This window comes from Montipora capricornis, chromosome 4 (assembly GCF_036669925.1).
Source record: "Montipora capricornis isolate CH-2021 chromosome 4, ASM3666992v2, whole genome shotgun sequence".
Lineage (NCBI taxonomy): Eukaryota > Metazoa > Cnidaria > Anthozoa > Scleractinia > Acroporidae > Montipora > Montipora capricornis.
In genome coordinates this window covers 5,148,856-5,168,855 of record NC_090886.1, presented here as the reverse complement: position 1 = coordinate 5,168,855, position 20,000 = coordinate 5,148,856, and the positions used below count along the sequence as shown (strand labels likewise).

The following is a 20,000-nucleotide window of genomic DNA, read 5'->3' as shown; positions in this document are numbered from 1 at the left end:
TAATTGAGCGAATCCTTTTATCAATACATTGATACATACCTATGAAGTAAGTCAGCATATATCTGCGGATGAACAAAGTACAGCACGATGCAAATAAAGCACACAAGAAAAACAACGAATACAAGGAGCCAGAAAAACGGAAGAAGTATTCTCGGCAACTCCATTTTCCATTCCACACAAGCGCTTCACTTCTTTTCCAGGGCCCGGGTGGACGAAAATGGATGAGTTACTGTGTGACTTAGTACGTAAGGCAAATCTAAATCTTACCAACTGTGAAATGAAGCCGACAAATGATCAATCTATATATAGACGGTCACAATGTTTGCTTTTTTTTTATTTATGATATCGATTGCGTAGTTTTGACAAGAGAGGAAGGGGTAAAGTTCGAGTGTTGTTCTCCATTCTTAGCCACCGGCACCGGACCCTGAAAACTCTAACGTGACACAACAACAACAACAACAACAACAGCACTCTGAGCAGTGAGCTATATTTGCTTGACTATAACAATACAGTATTGCAAAAGCATCGAAAGCATGATAGTTACAGTCATCAAATTTTGTTTCAATTTTAGAAAGGAACATGTCTCTTATAGAGGAATATCTCTTACAATTTAGGAAGATATGGGTTTCGTCCTCAATTTTATTGCCACTACAGAGGGAAGTTTCATCGATAGGGATTTTGTCGTACCTACCTGTTTCAACACGTAGTTTGTGGCAACCTATTCTGAGGGATTACGAGCGTACTTCATCTAAGGGTTTTTTTCGTGTTGAATCTAGGTAAGCAGAAGCTAGGCCTGTAATTCTTTTTGATGTAGTGATTAAAGCTTAGTTTACGTGTGATTACTGAAAAGTCTGGTTCCAATAAATCTAGTTTTCATGAGATCTGTCATTCAATAATTGTAATTAAAATCATGTTAATTGAAATATTCAAATATCTTGTTGGGGGAGGGGGGAGGGGAGTGTTTTTATTTTTCAAACACCCCCCTTTTACCTTTAATTCAGTGTTTTGGGGACCCCCCAATTCTCATCAGTCCCCTCCAACAAGTTTTTGTGAACTCTTCCTAAATTTGAGTAAAAACTACTTCGACCATTGTCGTAAAGCTCAATTGACATTTGTAGAGTTTGTTTTACTGTTGAATTGTCATCTTTATTTGGAGATAGCTTAAGTACGTGAGGATCTTTTTATTGATATCTGTGATCATGAGGTATTTACCATATGTCGGAAATCAAATCAAATCATTGACACTATTTTAGGAGAAAACCGAGCTCTACACAAACAAACTTACTATATTTTACGCAACTAGACTACGTGTACAGGTGCCAAAGTAGCGTCAAACCATCAACTAAAGTCTGGTTTACATTGCGACATAAGCATAAACATAAGTACAAGCTGTATAAACCGGGAGTGACATGAGCATAAGTATAAGCATAACAAAAAGGAGTCGTTTATGCTTATGTCACCGGGTGCAACATAAACAGAATCGTGAAACCGAGGTGTTTGCTGATTTTTTTTTTATCTCAGCAGATATTCAAGTTAACAGTTCATAGGATGGCGTCCGAAGGTACTGTTTTTTTTACGAGAAACTTGCTGAGGCGGCTCGTAATCATCCCTGCCTTTACGACAAAGTTGAGAAGCCACAACTACCGGTCACCTGAAATACAATTCTCGGTCCGCTAGCTGGAATTCCTGTACCAGATTATGAAAGTCTCCTTGTTGTTTTTTCTCTTTCGCAAAATATTCTTGGTTCGCACTCACGTGATTACACGGCCATGGATGTCGTTGAACAAAACAAAAGCAAAATGCCGCTCGCGTTTTGCATAATAATAAAGCCAAATTTCCCAAAGACTTTTTTGACCGCCAATGACGTCAGGTGCAAGCCAAGGAGCAACCCCGTTTCCAGGGTCTCTCTTCTGTTGAGGAAATAGACCCTGGTTGCGGCTGGTCAATTGGCACTCCTCCATATTTTCCACTGGGATGGGGTTTTCGTTATATTTTGATCCCGCAACTAGTATTCGTTTGACAAGGCATTTTTAAAATAAATAAATAAATAAATAAATAAATAAATAAATAAATAAAGTTTTAAATATATGTTTCAAAAAAGTAAATGTTACATTCCCACAGGAGGTTCCCAAAAAAGCGGTCAGGCTAAAACAAGAGCTTTTGTGACCGATACAAGACCTTCGATGTCGAGCGGCGATCAACGGTCCCAAAAAAAACATTTCGTTAGTAGCTCAACTTGCTTCTACAGAACGTACTCACAAGTACACGAAATTTAAACGAAGCAAGTTTATTTTCTGTGCCGTCCCAGCTATTAGACAACAACTTTTGGCCTTTCACGTCAAATTTCCATGTGTAGGACATAAATTTCAACTCCTAGCTCGAACCTTTCCGTGAAACGTTTCGATGGTCGTCTGGCCACAAAAATCAAATGCGTGCCGAATGATGACAAAGTCCACACTGCCACCCCTCCCCTAACACACCTTGGAAAAGCTCCAAGATTTTTGGAGCCACGTGTCCAGCCGCACCTATGGGTATCCCTCCCCGCCAAAATTCAAACTTGTTGTTCTTAAGCCCAACCTTGGGTAATCTTTTTGTACATCGGACCAAAATGGCGGAAGACAAAAAAATCACTGTTATTCTGATTAGGCCTTGTTGATTAGGTATTGTTATGTTCACTTTGTTCTTCTGTTTACTGTATTCAATTTGTCAATTCAAGCCGGGTCAGTTTAAATATTCAATTGGTCAATTCAAACGTTCAAGTCGTCAATTCTAACATTAAATTCGGCAATTCAGACATTCAATTCGTCAATTCAAACATTCAATTCGGCAATCCAAACATTCAATTCGGCAACTGAAACATTCTATTCGTCATTCAAACATTTCATAATATTAATAATATTTAATATTTCTATAGTGCTTTTTACAATAGAAGATAAAAAGCGATTTACATGTCTTAAAAAAAAAAAGCAAAATAGTAAATCTAATTTATTTAATAAGCCAAAAACCTTCTTAACAGGTCTTTTAAGTCTCTGCTTACGAGTCAGAAGGCCCATCAGGCCGGCGCTTATCTCCGGTTTCATTAGCATGAAGCAACTAGGAGTATTTCTACTCCTCCCTGGATGGGATGCTAGTCCATCGCAGGGTTACCCCCAGCATTTCGCCGGTACCCATTTATACACCTGGGTGGAGAGAGGCACTGTGAGAGTAAAGTGTCTTGCCCAAGAACACAACACAATGTCCCCAGCCAGGACCCGAACCCGGACCACTCGATCCGGAGTCGAGCACTCTAACCATGAGGACACCGCGCCTCCCATGTTTTGTAAGTTATGCGGTATAATTGGGGGTTTCTGCCCAGTGGTCATGGTTTTGGTCGTCATTATGCACCCTGTCACTCTTAACCAATTCGATTGCTGCGTTTGTCGGATAAAGAGGGTAATTAGAAAAAACTAATCCGAGTGCAGGCTACCTGCCCTCGCCTCATTCTTCTCGCCGCTGGCGGCTCGTCGCTCGATACCCAACAAAAGAGCCTTCGGCTCGATTTCCGCCTGTTAAACGAGCACCTATTCTACACCTGAAACAGCAGCAGCCTCGAAGCAGCCACCAACAAATGTTCTCTACATGAAAACACACAAAAATTCCACGACATTCGTTGGAAAACTTGTTTACATGGGAAAACTATTCCGGTTTGAAAGTAGTCGTACACAAGATTTCCACTTTGGATTACGAATTCTTATTGTTTCCGGATTCGTGATATGAACTCTGGGTGCTTCTTATACAGGCCATGTTATTTAAAGAACAAAACGAGTACGGCATCAAACCGCTCGGGACGTCATGAATTCGGAAACTTTGTTCTAGTGCAAACGTAGTCTGTCGTCGTCTCCAGAGACTTTTTGTTCATGTGGTGGCAAATCAAGAAAGAAGCTTCCCACAGCACTTGGCCTTAAACACTAAGACGCACTCTAAAAAGGGAAACCGTTCGCCCATTGCTCGAATTCAAATTCAACAATGGTGATCAACGGAGAGACGAAACGTTTTTAAAGACATTAACATGACGATAAATATGAATGCTGATCTTAAAAACAACAAAGATAAACAACATTAGAAAATACGTCGGAGAGATAGCGGTTTGGGGCTTTTTGCTGCTTCAATGGGGCTGTCAACGCAACACTCCTAAATTTCACAACCAGGCCTCAATTCTGAAAAATTCTTTAAATTTCACGTGGGGTATTCTTTTCATCCACACTGGACTGGGAATTCATTAACGACATTTAGCAACGCGTAGTTTTCGGAAAACGGCATCATCTGAGTACCACGTGACATGGCCTTGCGATCGAGTTTGCAGTCTGCGGCAGCTGGATACCTTTCATGCGGTAAGTGATTCACCGCAGCGCTTTGCACCTTAAAATTCTGTAGGAACTCACGTTTGAACCTATACCTGTAGTTAAAACAATAATCCAACATCGAGCGTTTTCTCCCGCCAAATGCCGAACCTTATGTCTATTTTTGCCACGACATCAAACGGCAAACCGCTGACGGTTAACTGCGGTTTGAAGTTTGCGGTCGACTTCTTTAAAAACACGATGTAATTCTGCACGGAGACGTAAGCACACAAGGCATTACAGAGCTCTTTTATGCACCCATCAGATGGTTGATTGACAATTTATAGTGCATCCGTTATTCTACTGGAAAGGCTTTAGCATTTCCTGTCAGACGAGACTGTCCTTTGTCCCGTTCGATGGGTTTAAATATTTTCGAGGGTACCTCCTCGACTATCACCACAGGAGAAGTTTTAACCAGAGGAAATGATGTTCGCAAACACATTTGTTCAAAATGCTTTGCAATAAAAATGTTACGGCTGCCCTATTGTTCTAACACAAATGGCTTTTATATAATAACAAGAGGGCAACCATAACACGTCACAATTATTCAAGATGGCGGCGATGGGGAAATTCGAAAACAAAAAATGGCGTTTCTTAACTTGTTTATTTCGGATACAAACGCTTTCTTTGAAAAATTATTAAATAAATTTGACTGTAGAGGTTATTTCCTGTGTGCGTTAAGGGTTTCCTTTTGCTGGGCTAGAAGTTCCCTTTAAAAACATCAAATGGAAAAGTAAAGTACCAAACTGAAACGACGACGATTCACCTACAATATTACCAAGTACATGTCTCTGGGCAACTTGCAAGGGGCACTACAATATCGTAAAATGCGCAAATCGGTATTGTTGAGTACCAGGTCCTCGCACCAACACAAGAGGACCCCCAGAGGAACGTGAAGACATCAATAATTTCGCCAGACCCGGAAGAGCACAGAACGCTACCCCACACCCACACCCACGGGAAAAGCAGTAATGACCCGAGGAGACAAACCCGATGATTTCCCTAGAACAAGAGTTCCTTAAAGTCTTTTGGTCAGACTGAACCCTCGAACCTTTTCGCAGCGGTTCAACCGGTCCGGCATAAGACTTGCATGCCGCAAGACTCGAGGTGTCCTTTTGGGCAGGAATCGCTACCGACGAATTGGGTTCGGGGACACTTCGATTGGTCATTCGCAAAAACACGCCCACAAGAGCATTTTGGTGACTATTGACGATGCAGGTTAAAGTGGAATCGTCCAACGCTAGCTTATGCCGATTTACGCCGCTTAGCTGCCTTTGTTGGCAACGCGCAGCAAAATTACGCAAGGTGGACAGCTTTGATTGCGACCTCATGGCATACAGAGGCTGGACCGAAGGCCCACCTATCTGAGGACCACCCTTATTAACATCGGCTTCGGCTGATTGAGAAGTAGTTTCTTTGGAGGTGCCTCCTAAAGAACAAAGCTGGTCAGAAGAGTCCCCAATTTTAGAAGCTACAACGGAAGTGGCTTCAGCGCTTTTTAGTGCTTCACGTCTCTCACTACTGGACTTATCCACACAACAACTCCACTCGTCAACAAGCTCTCTCCATGGTGGACCGTACGGACATTTCATGCCTAATTTATCATAGTTTGGCCTCTTCGCTGGCGGACATCTATTGTGCCGGGCCTCTCCATCATCGTTCAGTTTAGAATTGAACGCCTCGCCGGCCGGAGTGTCTGGAAAGTCATTGGGAAAGAAAGGAACTCCTTGCTCAAGGGCTAGCGCATGAGCCTCCTGAAGACCCCCCGCTCTCGCCCCTCGGTAGACGAGAGCTATCCAGAAAGGCATGGCCCATCCTGCCGGCAATATGATGTCCCAACCACTCCCATATCCAGAGATAAAGTCAGCATATCCATGGTGATCTGGAAAACGGAAGAAACCAATATATAAGACGAGATCAATTTTTCGTCAACCCTTCTTTCCCGTGTTCAAGTCTTGGAGCGAAGCATGAAGCCAGATTTCAATCATTGCGCAGTCGGGAGAGGAAGATAGTTGACGCTTTTCTGTTCTTTCCAAAAACGGAACAGGTTTCAAAAGGACATGACAACTTAAAAGAAACCAAGGTGAAGAAACTGGTCAGATTTTGCTTGCTGTGTGCAAAACCAGTGAAGGTGAAACGAATCACGAGTTCACGGAATGGTATCTGGTGTAGTATGGAAGACCGCATAATTATGCAGAAGCGGATCAAGTCAAAAGTTGGATTGAGGGAGGGGGGGAGGAGGGCAGGAGGGGGGAAGGGTGTGCTGGAAATGGAGTTCACGGAGAAAAACCAACAAATGACTATAAACCCGGAAGTCCAGGTCACATTGAAAAGAACTAATTAGTGTGATTATTTTCTAGTTCAGTTAAGGCGCGCGCAGATTCCACTTAAAAATTTAGTGCCATATTATGTGCGTGTATTAGATCATAATTAGATTATGCCTGCCCCCTATTCCACCACGCACTTCACAAATACCTTCAACTAGATCTCGAAAGAACAAAAAAAGGGCCTTGCCATGTATTTTTCCCCGGGTTCCTTACTGTGAAGCGCTTAAGCTTGCCGAGATTAAGTCCATTTGGGACCACCACAACCACCTCACCAAAAAACTGTTCCAGTCAGTTGTGAACGATCCCTCAAATAAATTACATGACTTGCTACCGACACGCTGTAATGTCGGATATAACTTAAGGAGAGAAAGGAGGTTTGCCCAACCATTATTCCGAACAAGGAGATTCGCCGACTCCTTTGTAAACAGGTGTGTCTCAGAGGAAATGTACAGTTAAATGCGTTTTATCCCGCAAGTTTATGAGTTTACAAATTGTCACATTAGATTTCATAGAACATTTTACCATTATTTTTATAAGTCTTGTAAAGTCACGCAATTCAGTTAGGTCTGCAAAGTGTCTATTAATAAAATACAGTCTCTCTCTCTCTCTCTATACAGTCTCTCTTTCTAGTGTATACATGTACTATACTGAAACCTTAGCGCTTTTCTGAAAATGGTTAGTCATCCTTTACAGATATAGGTGACGATATGTGCCTTACCTATGCCAATTTTTTTAAACTTCAGGCTATGGTTTAACAAGCCAACAGTCTCAGTTCCGTTAAATATTTAAGCGTGCACATGGTTGTTTCCACAATGCCCCTGGAAAACATATTGTTGGCGCAACATTCCTGTCCCAAAGAGATACACCTCCTGCATAAATACTTACCCTCACGACAACCTGGCAGCTGTACAAGCAACAACGGAATATGGGATATCTCCTCCTCACTCAACGCCAGCCGGGAACCTGGCACTAGGAGCTCAGATCTCTTTTGGTTTAACTCGTGTTCTGAGATTTTCGCTTCTTTCACTTCAGCGCGGACTTGCTCATCCCAGATGTGCGAACCAGCAACATCTGTTGGCCAGTGAGTCAGGATATCTTCAAAACACGGCTTCTTGTTTTTGGTGTCAAGCGTATTCTCAGCTTCATCCACATTGCTGAATGCCTCTTCTGTGAGGGTAATAAACACAAAATAAGCACATGCTTCCTTCCGCACCTTAAATACATGTAGGTACGTCTTTCATATAGTTTCCTCATATCTTCTACATCTTCTCTGGGTTTATTATACGAAGTCAGAAAATGACCACTTCATTGGTTCAAATCCGCTTACGGTCGATTTTACTATATACTCAAGGCAGAATATGGCGTTTCTCATTGGTCAATGATGAATGTAAGTTACTAGAAATAAAATTCTCAAAACTGGATAAATTTGCTCAGTGACTAAAATTCCACTTTTTTCGCGTTCACCTCTTCTTGTAAAACATTGCAAGGCAGTTGAAACCTTTCTGTTTACAACAGCTCAGTTTTTGTAATCCCCTCAATAGTAGAAGCAACTACAGAACGGTTTCAAGACAAAAATAAATTATCACGTTTAGTTAGTTATGCATAAAAGTTATGGGTGCTTTCCTTTTGTCAGAACTGGCCGGCCAGACCCACCAGTTTGCAAAGAAAATCCAACAATTTGTGTGCTTATTGGAAGGCGTTATAATTTAGTCCTTCCAAATGCCTGGTCTGGCCTGTCAGTTCTGTCAAATGGAAAGCATCCTATGATTGGCTCTGATGAATCAGTTCGGGAAAACGCGTGCACGCATTGACCAATCACAACAGCTGCAGAAAATCCAAACAACCAATCACAAAACAACAAATGAAATAAATGCAGCCGTCATTGAACACGGGAAAATTTATGTCACAATTGGTTTGGATTCTAATTATCTCTTGATTCCCTTGGAATGTTTCACGAAATAACTTTCTGCACTAAAATGAAAACCACGTAAGGACTTACAATACTGGCGGTAGTCACCTGAATTGATTTCTTCAGTGGCATCAGAAATGCTCAACTTCATGACAGGCAAATCCAAACGTGGATCCCTCACAGTGAGGCCGATTACACACCCAGGGGGAAGGACTGCGGCAGAACTGGCCTGCTTCAAACTTTCCCATAATACATTTGATGCCAAAGTCTTTGCAACACCCTCCGTATCACAACACCAATTGGAGAACAAAGTGTTCTTGACCCTGTCATCCCGATCACATCGTGAGGATTCCTTGTGTATTTTCCCTGAAGGATTTGCCTGTAACAGTGTCAAAGTGCTTGCAAGTAGAGCATGCGATCGCGGTCCCGTGAGACGAAATTTCACTAAATCGAAGCGACGGGAGGCAACTGATAACTCAGCATGTTCACCGTCATTTGCCAAGCTTTCCTCAGCAACAGATTCCTCTGGTTTGTCAACCCCATCCCTTTGACATTCCACAGCAAGTTTACAATCCCTTTTCACCGAAGTCTTTCCAACATAACAGCAAGCTTCAGTAATTGCATCAAACACTAACTGGAAGCTTGCAGGATGGGCCCAGATCCACAGCTGACTATCTCTCCCTCTTTCAGAAATTTCACCGTTCACGTTTGCAATGTTTCTCTTTGGGGCTTTACTTTCGTCGACATTTTCTTCTTTCATTTCCGTGTCGCCAGGAGTGCAACTTTCTGTTTCTTGCTTTTGTCTCCAGAGAAAAGAGACTGGGCCAAGAGCTCCATAAGGATATTTATCAAACTTGTACAAGATAACATTACCCTGACGCGAACCATTTTTGTACCACTTTGCGCCCATTGTCAACCCTGAAAGAAAGGAGTCAAAATCAAAATCAAATATCCCAAATTATTATAGGGCTAGCAATTCTCTGGCTAAATGGAGCACTCTGATTGGCTTGTTTTTGGTTGGGATTTTACAGTACAGACCATTACCATGGAAACGGTCCATTTATTTCGTGTTACATGAAATTCCGTCATGGTGCGCAAAAAAAAAATCAGTTGCTTAACTCAACAAACCTGCATCTTGGCTGGTTAAGTGGCTCATGGCTTGTATAATTTTACTCTGAACTCCAATTACTTCGATACAACCATGAAAGGAAATGTCCTAGCAACAAAGACATGCAAAAAAGAAGAATACAATAAATGAATATCCTTTTGCAGTAAAAATATGAATGTTCTGCACATACCATGGCTTTGCTATCTTTAATTGCAATTTAATTAATATGGACTCTGTCACATGGATTTTTATATTATTTAGTCAAAACTGCAAAGAAATCACATACAGTGTAGCATGGCCTTTATTGAGGACTACAGCATTTAGTTGAAATCTAGTAGAAAAAAGAAAAAACTTTCTTAACGGAGGCAACTCACGGGACAAAAAACTGGATTTACTTCCACTCAAATGTGTGACTTCAGTTTTGACTTCATTACTCAGGTAAGTCAAACATTCCTCCAACACAAGTCAAACATTTGTAACTTGAAATCATGACATAATCGTCATCTTCCAGCCACAACACAGAGGTGACCAGTGATGGAGACTAGCATGTTGTGTTTACAAACAGCTCTTGGTGTCAATGCTATGGCTCTTAAGCATTGCGAGTAGGAAGAAAAATTTGGTGCCAAGTTGAATGATTTTACATGTGCTTCAATGAAATGTAGGAAAGCTCATATCAGCTACATTGAATGCTTGACTGAACAGCGACGATGCGTAATACCCGATGTTGTTGAGAGTCGATCTGTGGATGAGTACATCTCCCTTGCTGGTTTGAATAAATATCATTATTTTTCCTTTGTTCAACATAGGTAATGAAAGAAAAGTGAATTCTGTAAATCTGAAATTCATGTTTGTGCGATTGCTTTCAAATGTAATGATCAAAAATGCCTGATCACAAGTGCCACTTGCAGACTCATTAAACTGGTGTATTTTGATAAAATCTTCGATCCCAAAAGTATGTGAAAATGTGGGTACTTCTGGGTACTTCTCTGCCCAAAATGTTGTTTCAACACTGATCTGCATGACTGAAGTCCATATATTTGGGAAAAACTCTAATCCTCAACTGTGAAAATAACTCATTCGTGACCTCTCTTTGGGTAAGTAATCACATCGTGAAACAACCACATTTTGAATTATCAAAATATGAGTAGTCCTCTGTGAGGCTTGATGAATAAATATCAGAAATTAAATACGAAGTGATGAAGTACTGACAGGCACAAATCACTCAAAATTACAATCGACAAAACCTACGAAGTAATCACGAAGAAGATCGTGTATTTCATCAACAGAGCATGCCATTTTGCTATTCCTGTTGGGACGAGATGCCAGAAGACGTCTGGGATACTCTTCATTCCTCCTCTGGCTGAATGGGGTCGTATTGTCATGACTGGACATTGACTATAATGGGGTTGCATTTTGAACAAAGTTCCAGACAGAGTTACTAGTCGCAAATTATCAGGATTTTGGGGATAGGAAAATTCTGACAAGTGGGATTTAAAAATGGAACGATTCACGGTTGCTTTAATATTTACTAGTCGCATTACATTCCAATTTGAAATTATAATTAAAAGGCTTTATGTAAGGTTTATGCATGAACAGAAAGTGACTTAATTTGGGGTGGCTAAAATTACATTTACCCAAAAGAGCGACTAAGATGGGGTCTATAATTGGCCATAAATAGACTATAAAGGAGTAGGGGTTCTGAGAAGCCAGCGACACATAATTGACCCAAGTAGCACCCCACCCCCCCCAGTTCAAAATAGTAAATACAGTGAACGAACATAATGTTAATAAGATGTGTTCTTTTCATTCTCAAGGTCAAGGTCAAGGTCAAGGTCAAGTTGACTGCATACTGCATATTTGAATAATCACCTGTAACAAGCTATGATTCTTCACAGCTCTGTAACATGCTCTAAAGCCTTTGTCATTTGGGTGATCTGCCAGCCTGTAACCCCAAGTATCAATCATTCTCATTCTCTTTGCATGCCAAATATGCGTCTCTAACCAGGCATGCTTCCGCTGTCGGCGGGCATACTCTTCAAGCAGGTTTTTGGGCTTGCGACGCCAGCGTCTGCTTTTCTTCTTTGCTCCTTCCCCAGTTTTCTGAGTTTTGTTGCCTGTGTTTTTCATCTGTAGAGGAAAGCTTACACGTTCTTTAGTCAGAAAAGGAAAAAAAATTCAGTTGCAAAAGGCACTGTATTTGGTTGCAATTTTGAGCCCAGTGGTACAATACTGTATTTATGTATAATAAGTATTTTGGTAGAGTCTCTGAGTGGATAAAGTTATAACATGGATTTTGGGACAGCAGAAGATATCTGGCTGCTCTGTACAACCTATCATTTCATTGGCCCGGCGAGGTATGCGGCTCCCATCTATTGTATTTATGATTAGGCTCCATTGTTTCCCTTGAATATTTTTTGCATCTGTACCAAAAACCTATAGTTGCGTCATGACCCACAAAAAATAAGGTTACGATAATACTGAAGGGGAGCGAAGGGGGGTGTGTATACCCACAATGCAGCTACTGGTTTGGAAATGGAAATGAAAATGGAATTTGGTTACCCACGGAACACCTTAAGAGTGCTCAGCAGCTCGTTCAACATGTGTCTGTGCATTCTGGATCGAATTGGAATTTGGCAGTGTTAGTTTTTGAGGAGAGGGGAAAACCGGAGTACCCGGAGAAAAACCTCTCGATGCAAGGAGAGCACAAGCCACAAACTCGACCCACATATGACGCCGGGACCGGGAATCAAACCCGGGCCACATTGGTGGGAGGTGAGTGCTCTCACCACTGCTGCACCCCTGTGGCACCCCTGCGTATGTATGCGTATGAATAAAGAATTACCTCGTTCTTCAAACGATACGCCTTTAAAGAGACAATGGTGGTCGGATTTTCACACTTCACTCCTATAATTTGCTTGCTCGTTTGGCTCTGGGGAGTGGACTAAAAGAGGCCGACTCTTTCGTGGGTGCTTCGATAATTCGCGCGTGTCGACTGGTCACGTGGTCGTCATTGCATGTGCACGTGTTGCAAAACAGAGTGATACTTCAATATTTCTTCAGCTTACCTCCAACGTCGCACGGTATCGAAGACGAGCAGGCATTCTCTTGACATTATGGCTCATAGCTCGTCTTCTCATGTGTCTGGGAAGCGTCTGAAACAAGCGCTTGCCACTAGATCTATCCGCCGCTTTGATAGCTTCCACCATGTTGTGAATTTCAAATGCGCGAGATTCGGCGAATTCTTCGACCTTAATTCCTCTCGGCGCTTTAGAGACAACAGAAGGCGTAGAACGCACGGATGACGTGAACCCAGGGATGTCAGGCCTTTTTCTTTTCCTTCCTCGACCAGCTTTACCCTCAGCACTTGATGATGCTGCCATCTTTGTGAGACTCCATGCACATGCTCTCAGCTGCTTCACCTATGACCTTATGCGTGCGCATGTACCGTGTGCTTTGTTGATCAATGCACTTAGAATTTCATGCAACACTCTCCGACTATTTTTAGCTTATTTCCACTCTTTTATAGCTTCCTTTTGTTGTGTGGTACTTGGGGCAATGCGATGTCGGGTCTTCCACCTATTATAGTTAACGCAACATCAAAACATACAGCATCGGTGAGTTCTATCGAACACAGACCGGTTTCCACTTAGCTTTTTTTTAAGATACTGAAGTGTTTTTGATTGATTTAATTTTCGGTTCATTTAAGCTCTTTTGTCGCTCAACTGATCGCAGACAATTAACGTTTGAAATAGCCTCTGAAAGGGTTTGATTTTCTAAAATGTCTTTTTCAATTCGTTCTTGTTCATGTTGTTTGGTTCAGCGACACTACGTATATGTAATAATTTTTGTTTGCTTAAATAATATGCCGCATGTACATGTAAAGCCCCATTTACACGAGCAATTTTTCCTTGACAAGTTTTCCTTGACAAGGAAAAATTGCTCGTGTAGATGGGGAATAGTGGACAAATTTTCCTTGTCAAGGAAAATCTGGCGCGCTAGCTTTTCCTTGACAAGGAAAAATTGTCAAGTCTGAAATTTGCTCGTGTAGATGGACAACAAGGAAAATGTGACAAGGAAAACTTGTCATATTTTTCATTTACACTACCAAGGAAAACTTGTCAAGGAAAACTTGTCAAGGAAAACTTGCTAATGTGTACAGTCGGCAAGTTTTCCTTGACAAGTCCACTTGTCAAGGAAAAATTGCTCGTGTAAATGGGGCTTAACATTCAAAATTTATAGATTTATGATTTCGCAAGTGCAAGTTTTCTAAAAAAAAGCAAGTCGAAAAGTTTGTACAGAATTGTTTTTGGTGCAAAGTGATTACTAATTTGTACGGCCTAAATTATGGGTGCAGGACTGGTACATTTATGTCAAAATATATTAATTTTCAATAATTCATTATTTGTAGGTGTATACATCTTAACAATAATATTGACAGTGCTCTTCTTACTAGGAAAATTCGAAATAGAATCAATCAAAATTAATAAAATTTAAGCAGGTGAAATCAGCATCTTGGTTTTATGGTAAAAAGTGAAAACTGGAGTATCCAGGAAAAAAAAGGTTTTGGAGCAAGGTGGAGAACCAACAAACTCAATCCATGTTCATGTATGATTTTAAGTAGGAAAGTTGAAGCCAGGCACATGGTAGAAGGAGAATACTACAGTATGTAGTGACAAGTCTTCTCTTAACCCATTGACTCCCAGGGGTTTACCATTGATGAGTGAAATCGTCTAGCGTTAGACAGAGTAAAATACTAAGTCTATCCGGTTAAACAACAGGGTTAAACAGTACAGGTCCCATGTAGATACTGTATTATTACGTGTCACTGAATAAGGTTATGATATTAATAAGAATAATATAGCCATTTAACATTTTATGACAATGCAGTTTCATACAAGAGCCCTTAATTTAACTTTATTGGCTTTTTGTCTTTTAGCTGATATTCCTTCATGGTCTTGGAGATACTGGGTAAGTCAGTTTGCAGATGTTGAGACAATATTGCTTGCATGTGTGTTGAAGGGGCACTGTCATACTGAAATTGCTGTTTTTAGGTCAAAACTGGATAAAAATCTAAATTTGTAGTAGATCTCATATGCAACATTCCTGAAAACCCACCAAGAGGATCTGAAGATCTAAATTTTTGGTGACTTTCTGAAGACATCGTCTCCAAAATTGAAAAAAATTTGCCAGATTTTTCAAGTTTGAATCCATTTCCATCCTCTCCGTCCATGGCTGCAAACAACAAATAATAGCTTCAGAGCACTTCAGTGGTTATTGGCAACAAAACTAAAGCATTATTTTTTGGTCTTCACTGATGCAAAGACGTCTTTAAGTGTTTTGAAGTTTGACTAAAATACATAGCATGACACTGGCCCCCTTAAGGTCACAGATTTTTCTCTATAAAAGTGGATGACTGTAGCAATGATTTCTTTGGCATCCTATCTTGATTTAACCCTAAACTTACATGTGCATGTACAGCTTCAACTTCCCAGACATGACATGTGATCAGGTACATTGTACCCCTTAATTTCAGAGTTGGCAAATTACAATGTTCATGCATTTTTGCATTTTTATTGGTTTCCTTCACCCTTTAAGGTCAAGGAGACTCCCTTTGATGAGTACAATTGTCTGGCATTAGACTGAGTTAAATCTATAAGTATCCACAGGGAGATATTTAAGGGTTAATGGGGACACAAATGGGGACACATGAGTTTTTGGGTCAGCCTAGATGTTGGTTGTTAATCCTTTTAAGACCTCATTGACGAGTAAAATCATCTGGCATTGGACAGTGAGAGTAAAATATTTAAACTGTTACTGTATGATCAAAAAAACATTTCCTTTTTGTCTTCAGATTTTGAAACCGTGTTCGCTTAACACCTAACTGGCAAAATTTTGAGCTTTGAGTTTTATCCAAAGAATGTTTATTTTGAGTGCAAGATTTGGATTTCATGGTCCGCCATTACTCACGTTCAAAACTGACCGATTGGACCTCATAGGGTTGGATCTAGAGAAAATGACATCATTTACTCACTAGTTTAAAATTACAGCGTGTAAACGCAATTTATTATATATGCAAAACACAGGTTTAAAAGTCTGAAAGCCCAAAACTCCCGTGCTGCATATTAATTCAGCCATGTACGCACACATTGCAGTCTTAAACTAGTGAGTCTTTGACGTCATTTTCTCCTCGACCCAGCTCTCTCAAGATTTTAAAGGTAGTAATGGCAGACCAATATATAAGAAAATTCCAGTTAAAATAAACAGGTGTCTTTTTAAAGTCAGAACTTAAAACTTGGGTCAGTTAGTGTTTAGTTATTAAACATAGTTTTGAAATCCAAAGGAAAAAAACAGAATTGTTTTTTTGGTCGTAGTACCACTTTAAGACAAGTGGCCACTGGGAGTTAAAGGGTTAATGAGCACATGCATGTAGTTTTTAGTGAACGTAACCCTTTCAGGCCTGAGGGAGCCTCCATTGACGAGTAAAATCATCTGGTGTTAGACAGAGTGGATCTATAAGTAGCCCTTGAGAGTTTTAGGGTTAAAGCAATTATATATTATTTGTTCATATTATTCTAAAAGGCATCCAAAGTAATAGAGTAAAGGCAGATTTGAAAGCAAGGGTCCTTGAAAAATAAATATTTGATCTGTGCTTGAAATAATTTATAGCAACTAAGTTCCCCAAGCACTTACCGGTATTCTTGCGGTAGGCATGGCACTGATGGAAAAATTAATAATGTTAAATTGGGATTGCAGGGCAAAGAACAATTTTTGAGAAATGTTTAACATACATTTTTTTCTTTTAGTTACACAAGTGATAATAATATTTATTGCAGAATGCAATCAATTCTCCTGTAAACAGAGAAAGGAAGTGTCTTTCAAATGAATAATTATTGCGGTCCTGAAAAATCATAGAAAATTCCATGATTTTATGGCCTTCAGGATTTTTCCTGGTATCTTTTATAGGACATGGGAATATTGCAGTGCTACTATGACCAAAAAATCAAAATTCTTCTTCTTTTTCTTTGGATTTCAAAACTACATAGTATGTTAATTAAAGTCTTGATTTTAAAAAGACACCTGTTTATTTTTACTTGAATTTTCTTATTTAATGGTTTGCCATTACTATACTAGTTTTAAAATCTTGGGTCAGTCAGTCAGTTTTAAATGTGAGTGATGGTGGACTGTGAAATCCAAAACTAACACTCAAAGTAAAGAGCTTTTGGATAAAAATGAAAGCTCAAAATTTTGCCAGTCAGGGTGTTATTTTTTTTTCATCATAGTAGCACTTTTAAATTAATTTATTTAGAACAATTATTTTGTGAGTTTTGTAAGCAGACATCCTAAATCCCCCACAGCCTGTATGACCCAAAGAAATAAATTCTTCTTCCTAGTAAGCAAATTCAAGGTCCATACTATAAAATTATGGACCAAGTTTTTTCCCAGTGCATTTATCACCGTAAATCATTGGGGAAAAATTGAGAATCTGTAATTAATTTTTTTTAATGTATGGACTGAGAAATGAGGTTAGTAAGTTATTTATTGTATCTCTGAAGTAATCAGGCACGTGGGAAAGGAAACCACTGGTATTTGAAGTCAAGCAGAAGGTTCAACTGCCAGAAAAATTGACGTGCCAAAATCCGAAAAATGAATAAATCTTCTTGGCTTTTTGAAATAGTTTCTAGCATGATTCAAACAGTTTTACAAGTTTATGCAACAAATGACATAAAAAAACTTGGCTGGAGGATGTTTTATCAAAATTTCAAATTTTGCTGGCCGTACAGTGGGCCTTACTGCAGAATACGGCCTACTAAATTCACCTATCATAGGGCACGTACTGTCTGAGAGATAAAATAGTAAACAACTCTTGACCAAAGTGGAGGTGGCTTGTGGTGGATATTAATTTTACTGAGCTGCAAAGCGGTGAGATAAATATCCACCATTATTGAATTCTCAACCTCGTGTAATGCATTTCGCGTCCTCTAATTGGTTCACTCAATCTCGGTTATCAGCTCATATACCTTACCACTTACTGTGGTAAATGATTGTGCCAAACGTTGCCAAGCTAAAAAATGTTTTCGCTGGAAAGCGAAATTTCTCTTTGAGTAAAGCCAAAAAAGAAAAAAAATCTTTTTGTGTGGAAAGTTGTCTACCGAGGGGCGAGAGCGGGGGGTCTTCAGGAGGCTCATGCGCTAGCCCTTGAGCAAGGAGTTCCTTTCTTTCCAAATGACTTTCCAGACACTCCGGCCGGCGAGGCGTTCAATTCTAAACTGAACGATGATGGAGAGGCCCGGCACAATAGATGTCCGCCAGCGAAGAGGCCAAACTATGATAAATTAGGCATGAAATGTCCGTACGGTCCACCATGGAGAGAGCTTGTTGACGAGTGGAGTTGTTGTGTGGATAAGTCCAGTGGTGAGAGACGTGAAGCTCTAAAAAGCGCTGAAGCCACTTCCGTTGTAGCTTCTAAAATTGGGGACTCTTCTGACCAGCTTTGTTCTTTAGGAGGCACCTCCAAAGAAACTACTTCTCAATCAGCCGAAGCCGATGTTAATAAGGGTGGTCCTCAGATAGGTGGGCCTTCGGTCCAGCCTCTGTATGCCATGAGGTCGCAATCAAAGCTGTCCACCTTGCGTAATTTTGCTGCGCGTTGCCAACAAAGGCAGCTAAGCGGCGTAAATCGGCATAAGCTAGCGTTGGACCATTCCACTTTAACCTGCATCGTCAATAGTCACCAAAATGCTCTTGTGGGCGTGTTTTTGCGAATGACCAATCGAAGTGTCCCTGAACCCAATTCTTCGGTAGCGATTCCTGCCCAAAAGGACACCTCGAGTCTTGTGGCATGCAAGTCTTATGCCGGACAATAAAACAATTATTCCATTTGCACTTGTTGGATATGAGACTGGTTATAGCCAACTCGGCGCTTCGTGCCTCATTGGCTATTTACCATCTCATATCCAACGCGCGCTCGTGGAGTAATTGTTAACTCGCCACCAATACTGAGGTGAATACAGCTGTTAAAAGTTGTTTTAGTATACTAAAACAGGGAGATAATAATTTATAGCACAAAAAAATGATTTTAACTCATTTAACTGTGCAATGATTACAATATTTTCGGGCTCAAATCCCGTGCAAGTTGCTTGTAGGTGAATACTGTAGCAAAGGATATTGGGAGTTTGAGTAGCCAATCAGAGCGAGCCTTCAACGCTATCAACTGTTGTGTTAATTATATTATTGATCCTTTATTTTTCTTTACTTTTCTTGACACATTTTAGACATGGATGGAGTGAAGCCTTTAAAATGCTGAGGGGATTAACACATGTGAAATTTATTTTCCCCAATGCGTAAGTATGGTACTTGTACCAATAACGCAATTGTTATTCTAAATGAAGAATGTTGTGCCAATGTCAGCGTGTAGCAGCTCTTTAATTGTCACCACCATCATTCTATTTGTGCGTAACCCCCTTAGACATGGTATGTAAAATATATACATGCAATTAGCAATCTTGACTGAGGGAAAGGGTGGAATGGGTCGTACATATAGATCGTTTTCACGTGACGTCATCATTTTCTAAAATCCAAAACTAAAGAGCCACGAAAGTTTTTATCCTCATCAGGCATAAGAGGCGGTAAATTTGTATCCATTAGCAATTTTAAAGCTCAATAGCGTGCTTCGTTTGGAAACCAGAGCATTTTGAATTTCTGAGTTATAGCGGTGCGTGACACGAGGCGATGATCGAGTTTATTGAGAAATATATATTTATCTCATGGTTTTGAGCCTTTTTAGAATTTAAAGCATTAGGAAAAGTGCTTAAGTAAATAGCTGTCTGTTCAGTACAGATGATCACTCGCCTAGATAGCCAAAGTAAGTAACAGATGTTGACACTATTTTCCGGCCGCCATATTGGTGCACCACAGATGTGCACCAACATGGCGTTTTCATACTGGGCTCTGTAAATTTCTGCGAAACATTTCGACGAATATCTGAAGTTTGGGGAAACGCACGGGCCTAAAACTTGGAGAAGTGTCTTCTTCATTTATCTTCTACAACATCACGAATTCTTGACTTTTTCCACTGGATGGTTTTCGATTTATTTTTTTATTGCGTGACAGTGAAAACGATCTATACAAGTAGTTGTTTTATTGGAAGTTCACGTCTTTCAAAATTGCATTCATTAAACTTTAAACAGAGAAGCATGAAACCATGTCTATCTGTCAACCTGTTCCTGTTTCAAACTTTTTAAAGTTTGTGACGGCAACAGGTAACATATTATTATACT

General features: G+C 40.2%; 3 protein-coding genes across 5 annotated transcripts in view; 1 reads left to right on the top strand and 2 right to left on the bottom strand.

The window, feature by feature from the left end:
* LOC138045326 (monoacylglycerol lipase abhd6-A-like) overlaps window positions 1-335 on the bottom strand; it is a 7,755-nt gene extending 7,420 nt beyond the window's left edge. Inside the window, exon 1 of the mRNA XM_068891773.1 lies at window positions 40-335. Within this exon, the coding sequence (XP_068747874.1) occupies window positions 40-164 (125 nt within the window). The 5' untranslated portion in view covers window positions 165-335. The remainder of the gene's footprint in view (window positions 1-39) is intronic.
* Window positions 336-4,967: 4,632 nt separating this feature from the next.
* Window positions 4,968-13,200, bottom strand: LOC138045324 (ribonucleases P/MRP protein subunit POP1-like). 3 transcript variants are annotated; one of them, XM_068891768.1, is made up of 6 exons: window positions 12,789-13,200; window positions 11,593-11,850; window positions 9,744-9,831; window positions 8,724-9,533; window positions 7,592-7,873; window positions 4,968-6,261 (listed from the first exon to the last, which is right to left on the bottom strand). In XM_068891768.1, the coding sequence occupies exons 1-6, from the start codon at window positions 13,101-13,103 to the stop codon at window positions 5,192-5,194; spliced, it is 2,823 nt and encodes a 940-aa protein (XP_068747869.1). In that variant the 5' UTR covers window positions 13,104-13,200; the 3' UTR covers window positions 4,968-5,191. The 3 variants fall into 3 exon arrangements, with proteins under 3 accessions (XP_068747869.1, XP_068747871.1, XP_068747872.1); XM_068891770.1 differs by having other exon boundaries at window positions 11,593-11,863; window positions 12,789-12,969; XM_068891771.1 differs by lacking the exon at window positions 12,789-13,200 and adding an exon at window positions 12,566-12,684.
* Window positions 13,162-20,000, top strand: part of LOC138045325 (acyl-protein thioesterase 1-like) — a 13,770-nt gene continuing 6,931 nt past the window's right edge. Inside the window, exons 1-3 of the mRNA XM_068891772.1 lie at window positions 13,162-13,337; window positions 14,660-14,691; window positions 18,996-19,064. Of these exons, the coding sequence (XP_068747873.1) occupies window positions 13,203-13,337; window positions 14,660-14,691; window positions 18,996-19,064 (236 nt within the window). The 5' untranslated portion in view covers window positions 13,162-13,202. The remainder of the gene's footprint in view (window positions 13,338-14,659; window positions 14,692-18,995; window positions 19,065-20,000) is intronic.